General features: G+C 41.4%; 1 protein-coding gene across 1 annotated transcript in view; it reads left to right on the top strand.

Annotated features, from left to right (window-relative positions):
• Positions 1–23,229, top strand: part of astn1 (astrotactin 1) — a 2,838,691-nt gene that overhangs the window by 1,131,280 nt on the left and 1,684,182 nt on the right. Inside the window, exon 5 of the mRNA XM_063063753.1 lies at positions 20,074–20,181. Within this exon, the coding sequence (XP_062919823.1) occupies positions 20,074–20,181 (108 nt within the window). The remainder of the gene's footprint in view (positions 1–20,073; positions 20,182–23,229) is intronic.

The raw sequence follows: 23,229 nt of genomic DNA, 5'->3' as shown, positions 1-23,229 counted from the left end.
AATCAAGGACCCCCACCATGTAACTGTGAAAATGGACAAGGGAGAGCCAGTGGATGTAGTGTACCTGGACTTTCAGAAAGCCTTTGAGAATGTCCCACGTAGGAGATTAGTGGGCAAAATTAGGGCACATGGTATAGGGGGCAGAGTACTGACATGGATTGAAAATTGGCTGGCTGACAGAAAACAAAGAGTAGCGATTAACGGCTCCCTTTCGGAATGACAGGTGGTGACTAGTGGGGTACCGCAGGGTTCAGTGCTGGGACCGCAGCTGTTTATGATATATATTAATGATTTAGATGAGGGAATTAAAAGTAACATTAGCAAATTTGCCGATGACATAAAGCTGGGTGGCAGTGTGAAATGTGAGGAGGACGTTATGAGAATGCAGGGTGACTTGGACAGGCTGCGCGAGTGGGCAGATGCATGGCAGATGCAGTTTAATGTGGATAAATGTGAAGTTGTCCACTTTGGTGGTAAGAACGGGAAGGCAGATTATTATCTAAATGGAGTCAAGTTAGGAAAAGGGGAAGTACAACGAGATCTAGGTATTCTTGTACATCAGTCACTGAAAGCAAGCATGCAAGTACAGCAGGTAGTGAAGAAAGCTAATGGCATGCTGGCCTTCATAACAAGGGGAATTGAGTATAAGAGCAAAGTGGTCCTTCTGCAGTTGCACTGGGCCCCAGTGAGACCACACCTGGAGTACTGTGTGCAGCTTTCGTCTCCAAATTTGAGGAAGGACATTCTTGAGTGAGTGCAGCGTAGGTTCACAAGGTTCTTGAGGGAGTGCAACGTAGGTTCACAAGGTTAATTCCTGGGATGGCGGGACTGTCATATGTTGAAAGATTGGAGCGACTGGGCTTGTATACTCTGGAATTTAGAAGGCTGAGAGGGGATCTTATTGAAACATATAAGATTATTAAGGGATTGGACATGCTGGAGGCAGGAAGCATGTTCCCGCTGATGGGTGAGTCCAGAACCAGAGGCCACAGTTTAAGAATAAGGGGTAGGCCATTTAGAACGGAGTTGAGGAAAAACTTTTTCACTCAGAGAGTGGTGGATATAAGGAATGCTCTGCCCCAGAAGGCTGTGGAGCCCAAGTCTCTGGATGCTTTCAAGAAAGAGATGGATAGAGCTCTTAAAGATTGCGCAATCAAAGGTTATGTGGATAAGGCAGGAACTGGATACTGATTGCGGGTGATCAGCCATGATCACAGTGAATGGCGGTGCTGGCTCGAAGGGCTGAATGGCCTACTCCTGCACCTATTGTCTATTGTCTGCTGTCACCCAGGACATGCTCTCCTCTCACAGCAGCCATCTGGAAGAAGGTACTGGAGCTTCAGGACTCACACCAACAGGTTCAGGAATATTTATTGCCACTCCACCATCAAGCTATTGAACGAGAGAGGATAACTTCACCCACCCCATCACTGAACTGTTCTCATAACCTATGAACTCACTTTCAACGATTCTTCACCTCGTGCTCTCCATGTTTATTTACGTATTTATCTATCTATCTATCTACTAATTTATTATATTTGCACATTGATAGCTTGTCCATCCTGTTGGGGTTGGCCTTTCATTGATTTCATTGTGGTTCTTGTATTTTCTGTGAATGCCCACAAGAAAATGAATCTAAGGGTTGACTATGGTGACATATACGTACTTTGATAATAAATTTATTTTGAACTTTGAACATTGTTTACACTTGTGCGGAGCAAGCTGCTGAACATCCCAGATAACTTATTTATTGAACAAAGGGAATCATTTATCCTTTATACATTTTCTTAGATACCAACAGTGATGACTGGGTGGCAGGGTGGAGGTATGTCTCTACCAAAGGAGGTGTAAGCTTCTGCTTCCCTCTGCTAGCCTGCAGGTCACCCTTGGGCAAGGTGTTTCACCTGCTTAGCAACTCCCTCCCCCCAACCGATCAGGGTCACGTGAATCCATGAGTGCCGGTGGTGGATGGTGCATATCGCCAATCTTGGTTATGTGACCACTGTCACCAGGCAGACAATCTCTAAAGAGTATTGATAATGGCTGGGTTCACCTGACTTGTAAAGATACTGACTGGAAGAAGGCAATGGGAAGCCACTTCAGTAGAAAAATTTGCCAAGCCAGTCATGGTCATGAGACTACGATCGCCTATGTCATATGACACAGTGCATAATGATGATTATGATGTATCATGATGCAATTTTATTACATATGTTAATCCAATCGAACATATTCAGGTCTACAGTGGACATTTAGTGTATTTATATCTCACAGTGAGTATAATGTAGGTTAAGACATAGCTTAGACTTTGGTTTTTCCTAAAATCCAATGTTAAATGAATTGAATTATGTATCTAGGTATCCTGCTTTTAAAGAAGGACCATTTCTGGGTAATTAGTTGCTTTTACGGTTTGATTCTATCTATCGTAAGTCCACTCTGAAAAGCACATTTAGTACTTCCGAGGAAGAAGACAGTGCTTTGTGTATGGAAAGAGACCCTTCTGTATTGATGGCTTTGTTGCAAAGTTTGCAGATGATACAAAGATAGGTGGAGGAGCGGGTAGTTTTGAGGAATTAGGGAAGCTACAGCTGACTTGGCAGATTAGGAGAATGGGCTGTGAAGTGGCAGATGGAATAGAGTGTTGGGAAGTGTATGGTCCTACACTTTGGTAGGAGAATTAAAAGGGTAGACTATTTTCTAAATGAAGAGAAAATGCAAAAATCTGAGGTGCAGAGGGATTTGGAGTCCTTGTGCAGGATTCCCTAAAGGTTAATTTGCAGGTTGAATTTGTGGTGAGGAAGGCAAATGCAATGTTAGCATTCATTTCAAGAGGACTAGAAAATATAAAAAAGGATGTGATGTTGAGGCTTTATAAAGCACTGGTGAGGCCTCACTTGGAGCATCGTGTGCAGTTTTGGGCTCCATATCTGAGAAAGGATGTGCTAAGTGGATTATCAGCACCCAATTGCCCACCATTGAGAACATCTACCATAAACACTGACTGGGCAGGGTGAAAAGCATTATAAAGGATGCATCTCACCTTAACCATGGATTCTTTACTCTCCTCCCATCCGGTAGGCACTACAGGAGCCTCCGCTCCCGCACCAGCAGTCACAGGAAGAGCTTCTTCCCTGAGGCTGTGACACTGCTGAACCTCTCATCACAGCGCTAAACAGTATTGCATCCGTATTGTACTGTCTCAGTACTTTTATAATTGTGTGCTGTAGCATTTCTTTTATTTGCAGTTATTTTGTAAATAACGCTATTCTTTGTATTTCTGGTCAGATGCTAAATGCAGTTCATTGGCTTTGTATCTGTACTTGGCATACTGACAATAAAGTTGAATCTAATCTAATCTAATCTAACACAGGAGAGAGTTCAAAGGAGGTTCACAAAAATGATTCCAGGATTAAAGAACTTGTCATATGAAGAGCGTTTGATGGATATGGGCCTGTATTCACTGAAACTCAGAAGAATGAGGGGTGACATAACTGAAATCTGTTGAATGTGGAAAGGCCTTGGATGTGGAGAGGATGTTTCCAATGGTGGGAGAGTCTAGACCCAGATGATACAGCCTCGGAATAGAGTGACATCCTTTTAGAATGAAGATGACGAGGAATTTCTTTAGCTACAGAATGATGAATCTGTAGAATTTATTGCCACAGTTTGCTGTGAAGGTGGTCTTTATGTATATTTAATATAGAGGTTCCTAGATTCTTGATTGATCAGGGCATGAAAGGATATGGGGAGAAGGCAGGAGACTGGGGCTGAAAGGAAAAAAATGATCAGCCTTGATGAAACGGAAGAGCAGACTCGAGGGGCCAAATAACCTAATTCTGTACCGATATCTTATGATGTTATGCATCCTCAAGAAGATAAGCCATCAGCCTGCCACTGTAGGGATTTTTGAGTCATTATTTGACTGTATGTTGAGATTAGGAAGATCTTGGCTCTGCACAGTTGTTAATGATCCTACTGTTGGCTGCTTTTTTCACTGGCTGGTTGTCATTGAAATCACCCACAATGCCAGACACAGAGACAGCAGTTGCTACACTAGTGGCACAGAGCTATAGAGGCTGTGACAAAAATTAGACTCTACTCTTCAGAACTATGCTTTCAGAAGGCCAGAGCTGAACCAAACAGAGGCCTGTAGCTTGTGGAGTCATCAGATCAGCAATGTGGGAAGAATAGAGCAAGCTTGTGTAAGAGTTGTGCACGAATGAGCCTTGGTATGTTCACTCTATGACTGAAGAGCCTCTTCCTGGATTGTATCTCTCCATGATTATTTGACCAGGTGAACACTTAGTGACCTACATCACCTTTTCAGCAGAAATCACAGCACCGGCACTTGATGCAAGGGTCACCCATCATTTTCATTTCTACTGCTTGGTCATTCCAAGCTGTAACAGATGGGATCAGCAACAATCAGAATGCTATCCATAATGTTACACAGCTGGTATCGGACTTTTACTTTGCAAACGGACAGCTATACTTCATCTCGCCCTTATAAGCTTATGAGACAAAAATTCCTATATATTTTGGCATCACTGGATTTGGCAAAGTGCATACTACAATTGTCTGCACATATTTCCTACTGGTATTTGAGCTGACTATGTTCAACAATCTTAGACAGATATCCTTGTTGCAGAGAACAGAGTCAGAGTAATAGCAGGGACTATCTGGGCCAGCCTTGGGTGCAATACCAACTGGACACTCGGGTGGAGTCAGGCAGGGGAGATGGATATTCCATCATCCTAAAAGAGACAACAATTTCTACTTGGGATGCAGGTATACATTTCACATTTTCAAATGAGCTAAGACCCGAAAGTGTTGTGAAAAGTGAGGAAGATAGAAATAGAATTAGTAAGGTCAGAAAGGACAGACAAATACTGAAGAAAATTTGATGCAGCTTAGCTGGGGGTTATGTATTTAGATTGAAGAAGGAAGAGGCACTGCATGCCAAACAACATGATTTCAAACTGGATGCAAACAGGAGGCAACATCACACGTTTTTGCACACAGGGCTTTAGAGGTGAAAAGAGACATTATCCGGACAGTTAATAAAGCTACAGGATTTTTGGATTTATAAGTAGATGCTTGGAGACAGAATTTGACCTTGGTCACTAATACTAAACATGTGCAAGTATATCAGCCATCAGTTGCAGTAACTTCTGTATATATTATAACTGATTTTAAAAGCAAATGTCTGAGTCCAAAGTTCAAAAGTTCAAAGTAAATTTATTAACAAAGTTACATATATGTCACCATATATAACCCTGAGATTTGTTTTTTTATGGGCATACTCAATAAATCCAATAACCATAACAGATCAATTAAAAATTGCACCCAACAGGGGTGACAACCAGTGTGCAAAAGACAACAAACTGGGCAAATATAAAAGAAAAAAAAAGAAATAATAATAATAAGGAAATAAGAAATAAGTATCGAGAACATGAGATGAAGAGTTCTTGAAAGTGAGTCCATTGTGGGAACAGTTTGGTGTTGGGGTGAATGAAGTTGAGTGAAGTTATTCCCATGAGTTCAAGAGCCTGATGGTTGATGAGTAATACCTGTTCCTGAACCAGTGTGTGAGTCCTGAGGCTCTGTACCTTCCTGCTGGTGGCAGCAGTAAGAAGAAAGCATGGCCTGTTAGTGGGGTCCCTGATGATGGATGCTGCTTTCCTGTGACAATGATCCATGTAGGTGTGCTCACTGGTGTGGAGGGCTTTACCTGTGATGTCTGGGCCATATCCACTACTTTTTGTAGGATTTTCCATTCAAAGGCATTGCTGTTTCCATACCAGGCTGTGATGCAGCCAGTAAATATATTCTTCAACACACATATGCAGAAGTTAGTCAAAGTTTCAGATGTCATGCCAATTTTTTGCAAATTTCTAATTAAGTAATGGGGCTGTTGTGCTTTCTTCATATTGGCACTTATGTGCTGGACCGAGGACAGACCCTCTGAAGTGATAACACTGAGGAACTTAGAGTGGATGACCCTCTCCACCCCTGATTCCCCGATGAGGACTGGCTCGTAGACTTCCGGTTTCCTCCACTTGAAGTCAAAGTCAGCTGCTTAGTCTTTCTGACATTGACTAAGAGGTTGTTGTTATGGCACCAGTCAGCCGGATTTTCAATCTCCCTCTTATATGCTGATTCATCACCAACTTTGAGTTGGCCTGTGACAGTGGTGTCATCAGCAAATCTGAATATGGCTTTGGAGCTGTGCTTAGCCACAGAAGCATAAGTGTAAAGTGAGTGGAGCAAAGGGCTAAGCACAGAGCCTTGTGGTACACCTGTGCTGATGGAGATTGTAGAGGGGAAGTTGTTGCCAATCCAAAATACTGGGGTCTACAAGTGGAGAAATCAAGGATCCAATTGCAGAAGGAGATATTGAGGCCAAGGTCTTGAAGCTTATTGATCAGTTTTGAGGGGATAATAAAATTGAATGCCAAGCTGTAGTCGATAAAAACCATCCTGATGTATGCACCTTTGCTGTCCAGATGTTCCTGGGTTGAGAGAAGAGCTGATGAGCATCTGTTGTGGATGTGTTGAGCTGGTAGGCAAATTGGAGTGGATCCAAGTTGCTTCTTAGGCAAAAGCTAATGTGTTTTATGAACAATCTCTCAAAGCACTTTGTCACGGTGGATGTAAATGCTGCTGGATGATGGTCATGGATGGAGGTTACCATGTTCTTCTATGGGCACCAGTACAACTGAAGCCAGCTTGAAGCAGATGGGTACCTCAGACTGCCAAAGCGAGAGCTTAAAGATCTCAGTGCACACTCCAGCCAGCTGATCAGCACAGGTCTTTAATACCCAGTCAAGTACCCAATCAGGGCTGGATGCTTTCTATTGGTTCCCCCTCCAGAAGGATGTTCTAACTTCAGGTTCAGAGACTGAAATCACAGGGTCATTGGGGGATGTGGGAATTTATGATGGTTCCTCCATGTTTTGATGGTCAAAGCAAGCATAGTAGGCATTAAGCTCATCTTGAAGTGAAGCCCCGTTGTCACCTATGTTGCTTGATCTCACTTTGTAAGATGTGATAGCATTGAAGCCCTGCCACAGTTGTTGAGCATCCTTCATTGATTCAAGTTTAATCCAGGATTGTCACTTTGCCCACAAGATAGCTGTTTGGAGATTATATCTGGGCCCCTTAACTTTCTTGGTTGCCAGACTTGAATGCCACTGATCTGACCTTCAGCAGATTGTGGATCCCATGGTTCATCCAGGGCTTCTGGTTGGCTAAGCCTCTGAATGATTTTGTGGGGACACACTTGTCTACAACTGTGTTTATAAAGTCTGTAACAACTGTGGTGTATTCATTCAGATCTACAGATGAGTCCTTGAACACAGCCCAGTCCACTAATTTGAAGCAATCCCAGAGCTGCTCCTCCTCCTCTCATGACCAGCTCTTTGTTGTACTAATCTCTGAAGACTTCTTTTTTTAGCCTCTGCCTGTATGCAGGTTGGAGGAACAGCCAAGTGATTAGATTTCTCAAAATATGGTCTGGGCTTGGAACAGTTGGCATTGCTTATCTTAGTATAGCAGTGGTCTAATGTGTTGAGATCTCGGGTGCTACAGATTATATGTTGATGGTAACTAGGCAGGGAGTTTTTCAAACAAACCTCATTGAAATCCCCGACTATGATTTTGTAATGTGTCAGGATGGACTGTTTCTGGTTGGCTGCTGGTGGTATTTAAACAGAGGTCAAGTTCATGGAGGAGAACACTCTTGGTAAGTAGAACGGTCAGCACTTGATCATAAAGTGCTCGAGGTCAGGGGAATTGTCTTCTTGGAACACAACTTTATCATGAAATACACGCCACCACCTTTTGCCTTTTCCAAATTGGCAGTTCAGTCCATCCTGTGTAGTTGAGAAGCCTTCGGGTCTGATCGCTGTGTCTGCCATACTCCGAGTAAGCCATGTCTCAGTAAAACACAGAAAACAACAATCCCTCATTTCCCTATGATACGGCAATCTTGCCCTCATCCTTAATTTTGTTCTCCGGTGACTGCACATTTGCTAACAAGATGCTAAGTAGAGGGGGCCTCATCCCTCTGCATTTCAGCCTCGCTTGGAGTCCCCTCCTGTCTTACTTCCTCCCATGGCAATGAACCTTTGTCCAACCAGCTGTTGCTCCTGCATGCTTGGGAGTTAAGTTCACCGGCTCCTTCAGAAGATTGCGCAATCTGTAGTTCATTAAGTTCATTAAGGGGATTCAAAACTACTTTGCTTAAGGGGATATTACATGCTGCAGATTGCAGTGAGAGAAATTCAAAAGAGGTATATTTAGAAGTTTTATATATAACCTGCAGAATATTGTCTTGGTTCACCGGCGCCATCTTCCATAACAATGTCAATGATAACTCACCACCATTGATCCAGCCAATAATATTCCTGTCCAGAATCATCCTGGGGAACTTTCAAATGTGAAATTTGCCATGGAAAGAAGTGTTGCTCTGTACATTTAGAGCCATGGCTTTCATCTGCTGCAGTCTGAGTGCTTTAGAACAATATGGACCCAAATGAACAGAGCTGCACCAAGATATTCTCTCAGCATGAGAATGAATTTAAATCCAATGTTAAATCAGATGTAGAAAAAGAAATAAACAGAGATGTATGCTGTAGATCCCTGTAAGTGCCAATTCAAGTGGATAGGGTTTTGAGAAAGATATTTGGTAGAGGCTGAGAAATTCAGTATGAGAGTTGGGATGCAATGTTGCAGCTGTACAAAATATTAATTAGACTGCACGGGGTATTATGTATAATTCTAGATGCCACAGTTTTGAAGGATCTGGTAGCAATAGAAAGTGCAGAAGAGATTCATGAGAATGCTGCTTGAAGTGCGGGGCTGTAGTTAGAAGGAGTTAGTTAGTAGTTACTCATCACTGATGCAAGATTCAGTGATCTATAATTCACAGGGCTATCTCTATTGCCTTCCTTAAACAAAGGTAGAAAATTTGCTATGCTCCAGTCCTCTGGTACACCCCTGTGGCCAGTGAGAATCCAAAAATCATTATTTTTTGGATTTCCCATAGTAACCTAGGGCATATCCCATCTGGCCCCAGGGCTTATCTATGAATCATAATGTTTTCCAGAAGTTCTAACATCTTCCTCTTTCTTAACCTCAATGTGCTCAGGCACCTTAGACTGTCTTACACTGATCTCACATTCATCAAGGTCTTTCTCCCTTGTGAAAACTGATGCAAGGTATTTGTTATGTACGTCCATCCTTAAGTATGCATCTTTCTTCCTCTTGTCTAAGAGTTTCACCTCTGTGGTCAACCATGCTTCCTTCATCCTATCATCCTTTCCCTGCCTCATTGGGACAAACCTGTCCAGAGTCCCATGCTCCTTAAGCAACATCCACATTTCTATTGTACATTTACCTGAGAAGATCTGCTCCGAAGTTGCTGCCTAATATTCTCATAATCATCCCTTCCCAATTAAATACTTTCACATACTATCTGCTACCATCCTTGTCTATGGCTATGCTAAAGAACAGGAAGTTAAGGTCACTATCTCTGAAATGCTTGCCCATTGAGATGTCTGTCACCTGACCAGGTTCATTACCAAGTGCTAGATCCAGTATGGCCTCTCTTCTAGTTAGTTTGTCTACAAACTTGTCAGGAATCCTTCCTGGACACACATAACAAATTCTGCTGTACCTGAACCATTTTGCACTATGTCAGTATTAGGGAAGTTGAAGTCACCTATGACAATAACTTAGTTATTTTTGCATTTTTCCAAATCTGCCTACTTATCTGCTCTGCAGTGTTCCTGTTGCTATTGGGTGGGCCTACAGAATACTCCCAATAGAGTGATTGCTCCCTTCCTGTTTAACTTCTATCCACACTGACTCATTAGACAATCCCTCAGTGATATTCTCTCTTTCCACAGCTGTGATATTATCCTTGATTAACAATGCCACTTCAACCCCTCTTTTAAGCCCTGCGCTACCTCTCTACCCCTTTTATTTTTTTAGGTAGAGATGGTAATTATATGTTGTGTCCAATGATGACAGGAAACCTGTGCAGGAGAGTTTTTAAAATGGAAAAGTCATTGCACTGGGGCAGTTCCACTCTCTTAATCTCAGGAGTCCATTGTCAAAAGCTGGGGTCTTCCTTGCTTGCAGTGGATGACCATGACACCTTCTGTGCCTTGACATACCCTTCGCTCTTCATAGAGCGTTGCAGTACTGCCTCCCTGAGCGTTGGATCCCACTGTAGATTTCATCCGCCCAGTCCGCCGAAGCTGTTTTTGCATGCTGGGACAGGCTTGTCCCTAGAACACTGGGTATGAGGCAACTGGCTAACCTCACCTGGTTTGGCCCATCTGTTGAAGAGGTGTACAGGGGTGTGGCCGCTGTCGCATGCGAAGAGCTACTTAGTGCCACAGGTAAGAGCTGAGTATCCAGTGGGGACTAAAGATGAGTGAGCTCTCTAAAATGGACAAAACAAGCTCCTTCACCAGAGGATCTACCCCTCCCTGGACACTCTATCACCCCCAATTACAGATACGGCAATGGTAACAGGTACTTAGAAGTAAGACATAGGAGCAAAATTAGGCCAATCAGCCCATCGAGTCTGCTCTGCTATTTCATCATGGCTGATCCCGGATCCCACTGAACCCCATACACCTGCCTTCTCACCATACCCCTTGATGCCCCGACCTATCAGGAATCTATCAATGTCTACAGTAAATACACCCACGACTTGGCCTCAACCACAGTCTGTGGCAGAACATTCCACAGATTCACCACTCTTTGGCTAAAATAATTCCTCCTTACTTCTGTTCTGAAAGGTCGCCCCTCAATTTTGAGGCTCTGCCCTCTAGCTCTGGAGATCCCACCAGAGGAAACATCCTCTCCACATCCACCTTATCCATTTGGTAGGTTTCAGTGAAATCCCCACACATTCTTCTAAATTCCAGTGAGTGCCGGCCCAAAGCTGCTAAACACTCCTCATAAATTAACCACTTCATTCCCGGAATCATCCTTGTGAACCTCCTCTGGACTCTCCCCAAGGATCATAGATCCTTTCTGAGATAAGGGGCCCAAAACTGTTGACAATGTTGTAAGTGCAGCCTGACTAGTGTCTTATAAAGCTTCACCATTATCTCCTTGTTCTTGTATTCTATTCCCCTTGAAATAAATGCCAACATTGCATTTGCCTTCTGGTCCAATGAGCCGCAACCATCTAATTATACCCATGTAACTAAATAACTTGTACATCTTTGGAATGTAGGAGGAAACTAGAATACCTGGAGGGAACCCACACAGTCATGTGAAGGACATAGAAACTCCCTGCAGACAGTGGCAGATTTGAACCCACCTCACTGGTGCAGTAATAGTTTTACACTAACTACTACACTACTGTGCTGCTAATTGAAATAACTAAATCTCTGGAACATCAATCACCCAGTCTTGCCCTTGCAGCACATAATACTGGAGGAACTCAGCAGGCCAGGCAACATCTATGTAAAAGAGTAAACACTCAACGTTTTGGGCCGAGACCCTTCATCAGAACTGGAAAGGAAGGAGAGGATTCAGAGTAAGATGGTGGGGAGAGGGGAGGAAGAAATGATAAATGAAACTGGGAGGAGGAGGGGATGAAGTAGAGAGCTGGGAAGTTGATTAGTGAAAGTGATAAAGGGCTGGAAGAGGGGGAATCTGATAGGAGAGGACAGGCCATGGAAGAAAGGGAAGCGGGAGCACCAGAGGGCAGTTAAGGAGGTAAGGTGAAAGGGGGGAATGAGAATGGGGAATGGTGAAGGAGAGGAGGGGAGGCAATTACTGGAAGTTCAAAAAATCAATGTTCGTGCCATCAGGTTGGACCTTCACCTCTTTTCCACAGATGCTGCCTGGCCAGCATTTTGTGAATGTTGCTTTGGGTTTCCAGCATCTGCAGATTTTCTCTTGTTTGTAATCCTGCCCTTGTGACTGGCAGCTGTCTGTAATGGCTACATCCTAATTCAACATATTGATCTACCCATCGATCTGACTGTACTTACATGCTATCTGCTGCCAATTCCTTCCTCAATGTGTCACTGCAAATTGCCTGCACCCTTACAACAGCTGCCCTATCATCTGACCTAACACTCTGGTTTACATCCTCCGCCAACAAGGTTTAAACCTTCTCCAATAGCTCCAACAAACCTGGCCACATGGACTTTGGTCCCTCCAAAGTTCATGTGTAATTTTCTCTTATGTACTGATTGCACATTCCCCAGGAGACATCCTATGATCTACAAATCTGAAACCCTGCACCCTGCATCAACTCTTCAGTCATGCATTCATCTGCCAAATCATCCTATTGTTGCACTCACTATGTGGTATGGAAAACAATCCAGAGATTACTACCCAGGAAGTCTTGCTTTCTAGCTCCCTCTGTTTGCTATTCAGGCATTCATCTCTTTTCATAGTTTTGTCATTGTACATGATAACTTCTGGCTATTCACCTTCCTCCTTTAGAATGCTGTGGACCCAATCCAAGACACCCCTGACTCTGGAACCTGGGAGGAAACATACAATCCAGGAGCCTCTTTCACGTCCACAGAATCTCCTGTGTGGTCCCTAGACTATTGAATCCCTTTCACACCAATCTCCTCTTCTTCTCCATTTCCTTCTGAGTCACAGAGCCAGATTCAGTTCTGGAGACCTGTCTGCTATGGACTTGCTCCAGCAGGTTGATTACCACCCCCACCACCACAGTACCAACAGTATTCAAAGTAGTATGCTGTACGTTACAGGGGTTACCTGCACTGGCTGTCTTTTCCCTTTCTCACTCCTGACAGTCATCCAGCTAACTGGTTCCTGCAAATTAAGTGTGACTGCCTCCTTGCAATTCCTGTCTATCACTCTCTCAGTCCCATGAATGAGCTGAAACTCACCATAAAAGGCCTTTGGATGGTTACGTGGATGAGAAGGTATGGAGTGGTACTGGCTTAATGTCGGTTTATAGGATTGGAGTCAATAGACATCATGGACAGCGTGGACCACGTTTTATGTAAGAACCTTTTCTCCACTGTATGTTTTGATGATTCAGTGATTCTATAAGACAGAAAGGTTGGATTAATTGACAGAGGAGGATAATGACAAAAGGTGAATGAATACAATTCAACTCAAAGTTTTTAAAATCTGCCTCAGAACTTGCAAACTTATAGAAGTAAGATCTTGTTTTAGTGAAGGTTGATTTTCGGTTTCTGAACCATATTAAATCTCTATATTACTGTATTACACTTGTAATTACAAGCCCTATGATTTTAGTTTGCATTTACTTCTCTACTCAAAAAAAACGCATATCCTGATATTTAATGCATATTGACGTTAAGGTTACCAGACATGCGAAGTGAAGCAACACAGACACAGACAACAGGTTTGAATAATTTATTTTTGATTTAACATTCAGCTAAAAGCCCAGCAATATGCCATTTGCGTGGGTGTAAGATTTTCACAGAGTTTTGAATTAAAAATAATTTATAAGTCATTACATTTTTCATCAGCTCACTGATCTGCTTTGGTTGTTGTGGAGAAGGCGACATGTGAAGGGGCAAGATGACTTAAAGCACCCTTGTGCGGTATTCTCAAGGAGCCTTTCCATATTTTCACCATTTAGAACATGGACAGTCACCAGAATACCATTTTGGTCTGGTCTTCAAAACTTCACACTGCAGACTGATGATATGTGGCTCCCATACCAATCTTCTTTTTCAAATGATTTTTCAGGTGTTATACAAGTTCCTTTTTCTAATTTTATTTCATTTTTCTCTGCTGCTGGAGACAGTGCAATGGAGAATAATAATCATTCTTCTTCCACTAGTAAATTCTAGTACTTAAGTACTGCTTGTGGACAATGCATTGAACACTCTCGGCGAACATTATTAGGAACATTTAAGAGTCTGTTAGGCTACGTCCACACTAGACCAGGTAAATCCGTAACCGAAGCTTTTTCTCTTCGTTTTGATCCGTCCACACTGAAACGTCGTTTTCCTCCCCCGAAAATGGAGATTTTCAGAAACGCTCTCCAGAGTGAATAAGTCTGAAAATGCCTAATATGCGGCGTAGTGTGTATGGGGTAACTGGCTATTTTTAAAACCGCTGTCATGACGTGCCGGAACAAATGGTGGCGGCTGTGCGGCATTTCATTGCTTTCTGCAACGCAACCTCCAACACCACAACAATATCTGACAATAGATGTGTAACATCCTAATGTAACATTGTATGGAAATACAAGATAACACTGATGCAGACATGTTTTATACATTTAACAAGGTGGTTTATTAATGTATTGCTTGTGCAAACATTCAATAGGTGCAATTGTCACTCTTGTCCAGTAACTCGTTTTATTGTACATATTAAATACAGCAAAATAATACACAAAGACATGGCAAAAGTAAAGGCAAACAAATGAGCTAACAGCAAAGTTGCTTGAATTTCCAGCATCTGCAGAATTCCTGTTGTTTGAGCTAACAGCAAATTTCACTTTTGCCCAGTAACAAGCCTTATTGCATCTAGTTGTAGCTGTCGTCCCTTTCATCAGTGAAAAGACTATTGCTGTAGGAAATGCTTCTGGACAAACGCGCACCAAGTCTTTCTTTTGCCAATTTCTTTTTAAGTTTTTCTAGTCTGTAACTGGACAAACGCGCACCAAGTATACAGTTTCCTCTTCGCTTGTTTTCTGTGTGTCCTGCGCATGCCCAGTAGGAGGAGATTCGCCCAAACATCCATTTTAATGTGGACTGAGGTATTTTTAAAAACACCTAATGTGGACGCCAGTTGTTTTTATGCGAAACCGGCGTTTTCAAAATTATCCGGTCTAGTGTGGATATAGCCTTAGATAGGCATGTTCTATGTTCTATGTTCTATGTTCCAAGAAATTATGCTGTAACTTTCTTCACTTAGGCATACTTGCAACTAGTTTTCAGTGAGACAAATGAAGGGCACTGACCTGAAACACTGACTGTCTATTTCCATTCTCTGATGCTCCTCCAACAGTTTGCTTTTCGAAGCTCTGACTATTTGTCACATCCTAATATTAAGGGCCAAGGGGAGTTTCCATGCTTTTCTCTTGTGGAACTGGAAGAGGTTCTCCTCTGCTTTCTAACTTAATACCTGTCAGATCCTTTTTCCCTGTTCACCCTTGTTGAAGGATTATGGACTTAAACTGCTTGATCTGCATTTCCTACTTTTATTTCAGATTTCTAGCACATGCTAGAAATACAGTATGTGGCATTGTACTTTGGAAGGTTCAATGTAAGAGGAAAGTATACACTTAATGGCAGGACCCACAACTACATTGACATACACAGGGATCTTGATGTCCAAGTCCATATCTCACTGAAAGTGGCCACACAAGTTGATAGGTGGTAAAAAAGGGAATTTCATGCTTTTCTTCATCAGTCGGGCAGTAAGTGTAAGTGCACGACCTCCCAGGGGAATGCAACGGAGGCCATGTTACTGTCACTGAGCATGGGTCCAGAGTGCAGAAGGGAAAGAGGGAGAAGAGGGGAGTGGTACTGATAGGGGACTCAACAGTCGGAGGAACAGATGGGAGATTCTGTGGACCTGAACAGGACCCTCGGATGGTATGTTACCTCCCAGGTGCCAGGCTCAGGGACATCTCAGACTGCATCCACGGCATTGTGGAGGGGGAGAGGGAGCAGCCAGATCTCTTACTTCATACTGATACATTGGATTCAGAGAGCTAGGCAGAAAGCAGGATCTCCACGGTAGTCATTTCTGGATTGCTATCTGTGCTTTGTGCCAGTGAGGGTAGAAACAGGACAATTTGGCACATAAATGTGTGGCTGAGAAGCTGGTGCAGGGGGCAGGGCTTCAGGTTCTTGGATCATTGGAATCTCTTCTGGGGGAGGTATGACCTGTACAAAAGGGACGGGTTGCAGCAGAACCCAAGGGGAAATTTTCTGGCGGGCAGTTTTATTAGAGCTGTTGCGGGGGGGGGGGGGTTAAGCTAATTTGGCATGGGGATGGGACTCAGGATAGGACGGATGGTAAAAAAAAGCAAAGATAGCGTGCAATCAGACTGTTAGGAAAGGCAGGCAATTGATAAGACAAAATTGCAGCCAGCGAGGTGAGTATCAGTGCATTAGAGATGCATAATCAAAAAGGGTAGCAAATATAGTACTCAAAGTATTATATCACAATGCACTGAGTATAAGAAACAAGGTGGATGATCCTGTTGCACTTTTACAGATTGGCGGGTGTGATGTTGTAACCATGACGGAATCGGGGCTGAAGGATGGTTGTAGTGGGAGTTGAATGTCCAAGGTTACACATTGTATCGGAGGGATAGGAAGGTAGACAGAGGGGTAGTGTGGCTCTACAGGTAAAGAATAGCATCAATTTATTAGAAAGAAATGACATAAGATCAGAAGACGTTGAATCCATGAGGGTTGAGCTAAGAAACTGCAAAGGTAAAAAGATCCTGATGGCAGTTATATATAGGCCTCCAAACAATAGCTGGAGTGTGGACTACAGAATGCAATGGGAAGTAGAAAAAGTGTGTCAAAAAGACAATTTTATGATAGTCATGGGAAATTTCAACTTGCAAGTAGATTGGGAAAATCAGGTTGATAACGGATCTCAAGACAGTGAATGCCTATGAGATGGCCTTTTACAGTAGCTTGTTGTTAACTCTACTAGGGGAACAGCTATACTGGATTTGGTGTTATGTAATGAACTGGAGGTGATAAGGGAGGTAAAGGAACGCGAAGGATGTACTGATCACAATATGATTGAGTTCAACTTGAAATTTGATAGGCAGAAAGTAAAGTCTGACATCGCAGTATTTCACTGGAGTAAAGGAAATTACAGTGGTATGAGAGAGGAGTTGGCCAAATTAAATTGGAAGGAGATGCTGGCAGGGATGACAGCAGAGCAGCAATGGCTTGAGTTTCTGGGAAAAATGAAGAACATGCAGGATAGATGTATTCCAAAAACAAAGAAAAAAAATTCACATGGCAAGATAGCACAACTGTGGCAGGCAAATGAAGTCAAAGCTAATATAAAAGCAAAAGAGAGAACATATAACAAAGCAAAAATTAGCAGGAAGATAGAGGATTGGGAAACTTTTAAGAACCTAGAGAAAACAACTAAAAGAATCATTAGGAGAGAAAAGATGAAATATGAAACCAAGCTAGCAAACAATATCAAGATGGAGAGAAAAAAATGTTTAAGTTAAAAAAAACCGAGTTGAGAGTGGATACAGGACCACCAGAAAATGAGGCCAGAGAAATTGTAACGGGGACAAGAAGATGGCAGATGAACTAAATGAATATTTTGCATCGGTCTTCCTGTGTAAGACACTAGTAGTGTACCAGATGTTGAAAGATGTGAGGGAAGAGATGTGAGTGCAGTTACGACTACGAGGGAGAAGATGCCTCAAAAAATGGAAGACCTAAAGGTGCATAAGTCACCTAGAACAGATGAACTGCACCTTAGGGTTCTGAAAGAGGTAGCGGTAGAGATTGTGGAGGCATGAGTAATGATCTTTCAAGAATCATTGGACTTTGGCATGGTTCTGGAGGACAGGAAATTTGCAAATGTCACTTCACTCCTTAAGAAAGGATGGAGGCAGCAGAAAGGAAATTATAGGCCAGTTAGCCTGATCTCAGTGGTTGGGAAGATGATGGAGTCAATTGTTAAGGATGAGGTTATGGAGTACTTGGTTGCATAGGACAAGATAGGATGAAGTCAACATGGTTTTCTTAAGGGAAATCTTGCCTGATGAAACTTTTGGAATTCTTTGAGGAAATTACAAGTAGGACAGAAAAAAGGGATGCAGTGGATGTTGTATATTTGGATTTTCAGAAGGGCTTTGACAAGTGCCACAGAAGTGGCTGCTTACCAAGTTAAGAACCCATGGTATTACAGGAAAGTTACTAGTATAGTTAGAGAATTGGCTGATTTGTAGGAGGCAGTGAGTGGGAATAAAAGGATCCTTTTCTGGTCGGCTGCTGGTGACTAGTAGTGTTCCGCAGGTGTCGGTGTTGGGGCTGCTTCTTTTTATGCTGTATATCAATGATTTAGATGATGGAATAGATGGCTTTTCTGCCAAGTTTGCAGTTGATATAAATATTGGTGGAGGGGCAGGTAGTGCTGAGGAAACAGGAAGGCTGCGGTAGGACTTAGACAGATTAGGAGAATGGGCAAGAGAGTGGCAAATGAAATACAATGTTGGAAAATGCATGTTCATGCACTTTGTAGAAGTAAATGTGCAGACTATTTCCTAAATGGGGAGAAAATCCAAAAATCTAAAATGCAAAAGGACTTGGAAGTCCTTATGCAGAACTTCCTAAAGGTTAACTTACAGGTTGAGTCAGTGCTGAGGAAGGCAAATGCAATGTTAGCATTCATTTCAACAGGTCTAGAATATAAGAGCAGGGATGTGATGCTGAGGCTTTATGAGGCACTAGCGAGGCCTCACCTTGATTATTGTGAACAGCTTTGGGCCCCTCATCTTGGAAAAGATGTGCTGGTGTTGGAGAGAATCAGAGAAGGTTCACAAGGATGATTCCAGGAATGAAAGGGTTACCTTATGAGAAACGTTTGATGGGTTTGTACTCGCTGGAATTTAGAAGGATGAGGGGGGATTTCATTGAAACCTTTCAAATGTTGAAAGGCCTAGACAGAGTAGATTTGGAAGGAATGTTTCCATGGTAGGGGAGTCCAGGACAAGAGGGCGTAGCCTCAGGGTAGAGAGCTGTCCATTTAAAACAGAGATGCAGAGAAATTTCTTTAACTAGAGGGTGGAGAATTTATGGAATTTGTTACCACAGGCAGCTGTGGAGGCCAGGACACTGGATGTATTTAAGGCAGAGTTTGAAAGGTTATGGGAGAAGGTCGAGGAATGGGGCTGAGGAGGGGAGAAAATGATCAACCATGATTGAATGACAGAACAATTGAACGATGGGCTAAATGGCCTGATTCTGCTCCCATGTCTTATTCTCTATAGAAATCAAGTTACAGCTATATAAAACCTCGGTTTTGAGTATGCCACTTTGGTTGCCCATTACAAGAAGACTGTGGAGGCTTTGGATGGTGCAGAAGGAGTTTAGCAGGATGCTGCCTGGATTAGAAAGGAGACAGTATGAGCTACAAGGTGTGGTTGAACAAACTTGGTTGTTTCCTTTGGAGAATTGGATGATGAGAGAACTGATGGAAGTTTATTAAATGATGAGAGGCACAGATAAACTCCTTTTTCCTGTGACAGCAATGTCAAATGTGAGAGGACATGCACTTAAGGTGAGAAGGGGAAGGTTAAAAGGGATGAGTGGGGCATGATTTTTTTTTTGTTAAATAGAATGGTAGGTGCCTGGGATGGGCTTTCAGATGCAGTGGTGGAAGCAGATACAATAGTCCCATTTAAAAGGCTGTTAGAAAGATACAGGAACATAGAGGAAATGTAGGGGATATAGAATCCTATACAGGCAGAAGAGATGATTTAGTTTAATTCAACATCATTCACAGCACAGACATTTGTGGGCTGAACTGTCTATTGCTGTACTGTTCGATGTTCTATTTACGAAAGCTTTCTTGTGTCTGTATCATTCTGCCATAGACAATAGCCAATGGTTACAATGAGTGTGTGTCATTGTTAATGCTTTGTTGAAAAGGTCAGGTAAGGAAAGTTGGAATGAGAGTAGATGCCTTTGCCTTTTTAGTCTTTCACCACTTCTGTTCTTTACCGTCCGGTCTAAAAAGCCTTTAATTTCCAAGCTCACTTGAAGATAAATACCTTTCTGTGAAATGCTGTTGCTATTTTCCTTACAAACATGAGTTCACTGCAGCCACACACAAAAGCACCGGAGGAACTTAGCAGGTCAGGCAGCACCTATGAAAGGAAATGGAAAACCAATGGTTCAGGTTAAGACTGTTCGTCTGGACCATTTCCCTCTATAGATGCCTGAACCACGGAGTTCTTCCAGCACCTTTGTGTGTTGCTCCTGATTTCCTGCATCTCCCGTTTGTTGCGTTTCCATGTGTTCTTTACAAATGACTTAATAAACTTCACTGCTCAGAATCATTTATTTGTCTTTGCAGCTGGATCTGCCTTCTTGAACCCTGAAGGTGATTCTGGGACTGAGGCAGATAATGATCCTCAGCTGACGTTCTACACAGATCCGTCCCGAAGCAGACGCCGCAGCAGAGGTATGAATGACAACCACTCTTATTTTATTGGCACTGGGCTAAATGGAAGCCCTAATAGCAAAAAAAAAATTACATCTAACCAAATACAAAGTAGTATATCTTTGCCTGGAGGAAGTATCTTGTAAAATCACTACATATCCTTTCACCTACATTTTATACAGAGATATCTTTTCACACTAAACCACATGGAGCTCAGAGCACAATGAAAGTATTAAATGCCTATAAAACCTGGACCTGTTAGGAGGAAGATAGCAAAGGAAAACAAGATCAAATCTATGGAATGGTAAAACATGAAAACCCATCATGGTAGAATAATGTCAAGGAAAAAATAAATAATCATCAGCAAGGAAGTATGCACTTTATATATAAAAAGTGCAGTTTGATCCTGAAGCAGAAAAAAATATCAAATTAAAGGTGGCCTGAGGTTAGACCTGAGATCACATTCTTGCAAAGCTACAGCCAATCACCAAGGAAATTCAGTGTATGAGCAGAGATGTGGCCAGACATGGATAAATAATAAATGCCTCAGAGAACCACGATCAGAGGTCATATAGCACAGGACAGATATTAAATACCAGAAGAATTAGAATTGGATTCTTTGTGAAGTCATAATGAGTAAAAGGATGGGAAAGAGCAGTAAACCCATTTATTACCAATTGGAAGAAATGTTGTTAAGTATTTCTCGCAAAATACAGTTTCATATTTTTAACATGATTTTTATATTCAAGAATTTATGACACAAAAAGGAAATTATGGCTTTAAGGTGATGGTCAGAATAATTGTATATATATATAGCTAATTAAATATCAAAAAGCCTCATGTGTTTAGAACTAAAGGCACTTACCACAGAAAAAAGCAATTTGGATAAATCTGGGACTCACCTTGATGTTATTAATAAATAAAACAATGGGAAATATTCATATCAAAGATGCTTCTGACCTGACTAGTCATACCCACACAAGATGTATAGGCTTTGCAACAGAAGCCCAATAAATATAGAAATGTAAGTTTGTAATCGGTAAATTCAAAGGTTCTAATTACAAAAGAAAATGAAACCAAGCATAAAATCCAGAGACTGAAAGCAATATGTAGAAAAATGAATTTAGAGAAATCTGGGAATGCAGAGCATCTTCTCAATAATGGAAAAGATAAATATGAATAAAATAGAAGCACAACTAAAGAAAGTGTACTGTGATTAGTAGTATATCTGATATTTTAATATAAATGCAAAATAAAGGCAAATCATTAAATGATTAATGTATACTGTCTTTCGTACAAAATTCTCGTGGCACAAAAAACTATCAATAAAGTGAGCCAACTCAGTGATATAATCATAGACAAGTAAATGGTACTGAAAGAGAGGTGACATTCCAAGGAGACAATACATAATATTATAATGGCAGATATTTGAGCCCATTCCTCTTATTAATGCAAACATAAATCTGAAATTGAACGAGAGAGAGAGAGAGAGAGAGAGAGAGAGAGAGAGAGAGAAAGAGAGTGTTGCCGTCAAATCAATCCGTTCAGAAATGGAGAACTGCAGCTTTGTCAATCAGTCAGTGATTATGCAAACAGATATTAATGTAAGAAATAATCCACACACATTTTGAAGTTAGTTAAGAGAAGAAAGAATGGATTTCTTACAGTCTAATCACAACAGGCTGATTTAACAGAATCCTCAGAAGAAATAGGAGACAATACGGATGAAGCAAATATAGTGCATGTTGCAATATAGATTGCCAAAATGTTTCTGCAGAATTCTTTATAGCAGAGAAATCATGGTAATTACTTTAGATAAGGTATCAGACATTTGGCTCCTTCTGAACAGTGTTCAATTCATTTACTTTCTGTAGTACCAATCTATCACCAAGTTAAATCAGAAAAAAAGTGAGCCTTTGAGGCCGCACCCAACATTGTTGACCCTTGATTCTTGACCTTTGATCTAAATACAGTGTTTTATGCTTCCAGCATTCAAAACATCACAATCTACATCTCTGTCAATTTGAACTAAGAATTCTTGCAATTGTTAAACATGGCTGTGATTTTAGGACTTACGAATTTCAAGGTATAAATGAAAGTTATACCGTAGATCTGAAGTTACTTTTGCAAATAAAAGTAGGTTCAGTTTCTTCGAATATAACCTCATGGTTTGAGCATTTAACACAATCAGCATAAAGCAAGTATGCTTTATTTGCATTATTTAAATAGCTTAAGTCAAAATTGAAATTTGCTGGGTGTCTTTGATGTAAACTGAGTTCTGTTGTAGTGGAGAAAGGAAGTATCCTATTTAGGTTTAGATATTTTGTTTCAGTTTTCATTAACTGGGAACAGAGAGATCACATCAGATAAGTAACTGGTTACTGGTTTGAACTCCCTTTATTTTTTGGAAAGCTAATAAAAAACTTATTTAATAGTGAATTCTGTTGTCCTTCGTAGTCAGGTCCCAGAACCATCATGTTGATCTTGGTTGAACCCATGTTTTTCTTCACCATTGAGAGATGCAAATGGTTTATTTTAATATAGCATTCAAGGTGTGTCATGAGACAGTAATAAAGTTAAATATTCTAGCATTGAGTCCACAATGTGAAAGACCCAAATTTTCATTGCAAAATTAGCCCCATTCATGTCTTGTAATCACATTCAATTCATTTATGGCATTCCAAACTTGCCAATAGATTTCTTAAGTAAAAATCCTTCATTAATCTTTCATCAAGCACAATTATCATGTATAGTTATATTTAAAGTGCTATTGCTATTTAAAGTGCTAGTCCAATGACTTACTTGGTCCAGTTCATTAAAAATGTTATTCTCTACTCAGCCTTGTCATCAACTTGCTGTTACGAAGATATTTTGTGGCATTCAATTAATATTGAATTCGGTATTAATATTGAATATTGCTTAATATTGAATTCATTTAGAAACTGAATATTATAAAACTTTGTTAATCCAGCAGCCTAATCACCTTGGTGGTGCCAAACTGTCAGATTTTCCATACACTTGGTTGTTATTCACGTAATACCCTGCACACTTTAATTTTTTTAGGTGTAG

Source organism: Mobula hypostoma, chromosome 12 (genome assembly GCF_963921235.1).
Source record: "Mobula hypostoma chromosome 12, sMobHyp1.1, whole genome shotgun sequence".
Taxonomy (NCBI): domain Eukaryota; kingdom Metazoa; phylum Chordata; class Chondrichthyes; order Myliobatiformes; family Myliobatidae; genus Mobula; species Mobula hypostoma.
The sequence above is the reverse complement of the archived record's forward strand: the minus strand, read 5'-3'. Positions and strand labels throughout refer to the sequence as shown.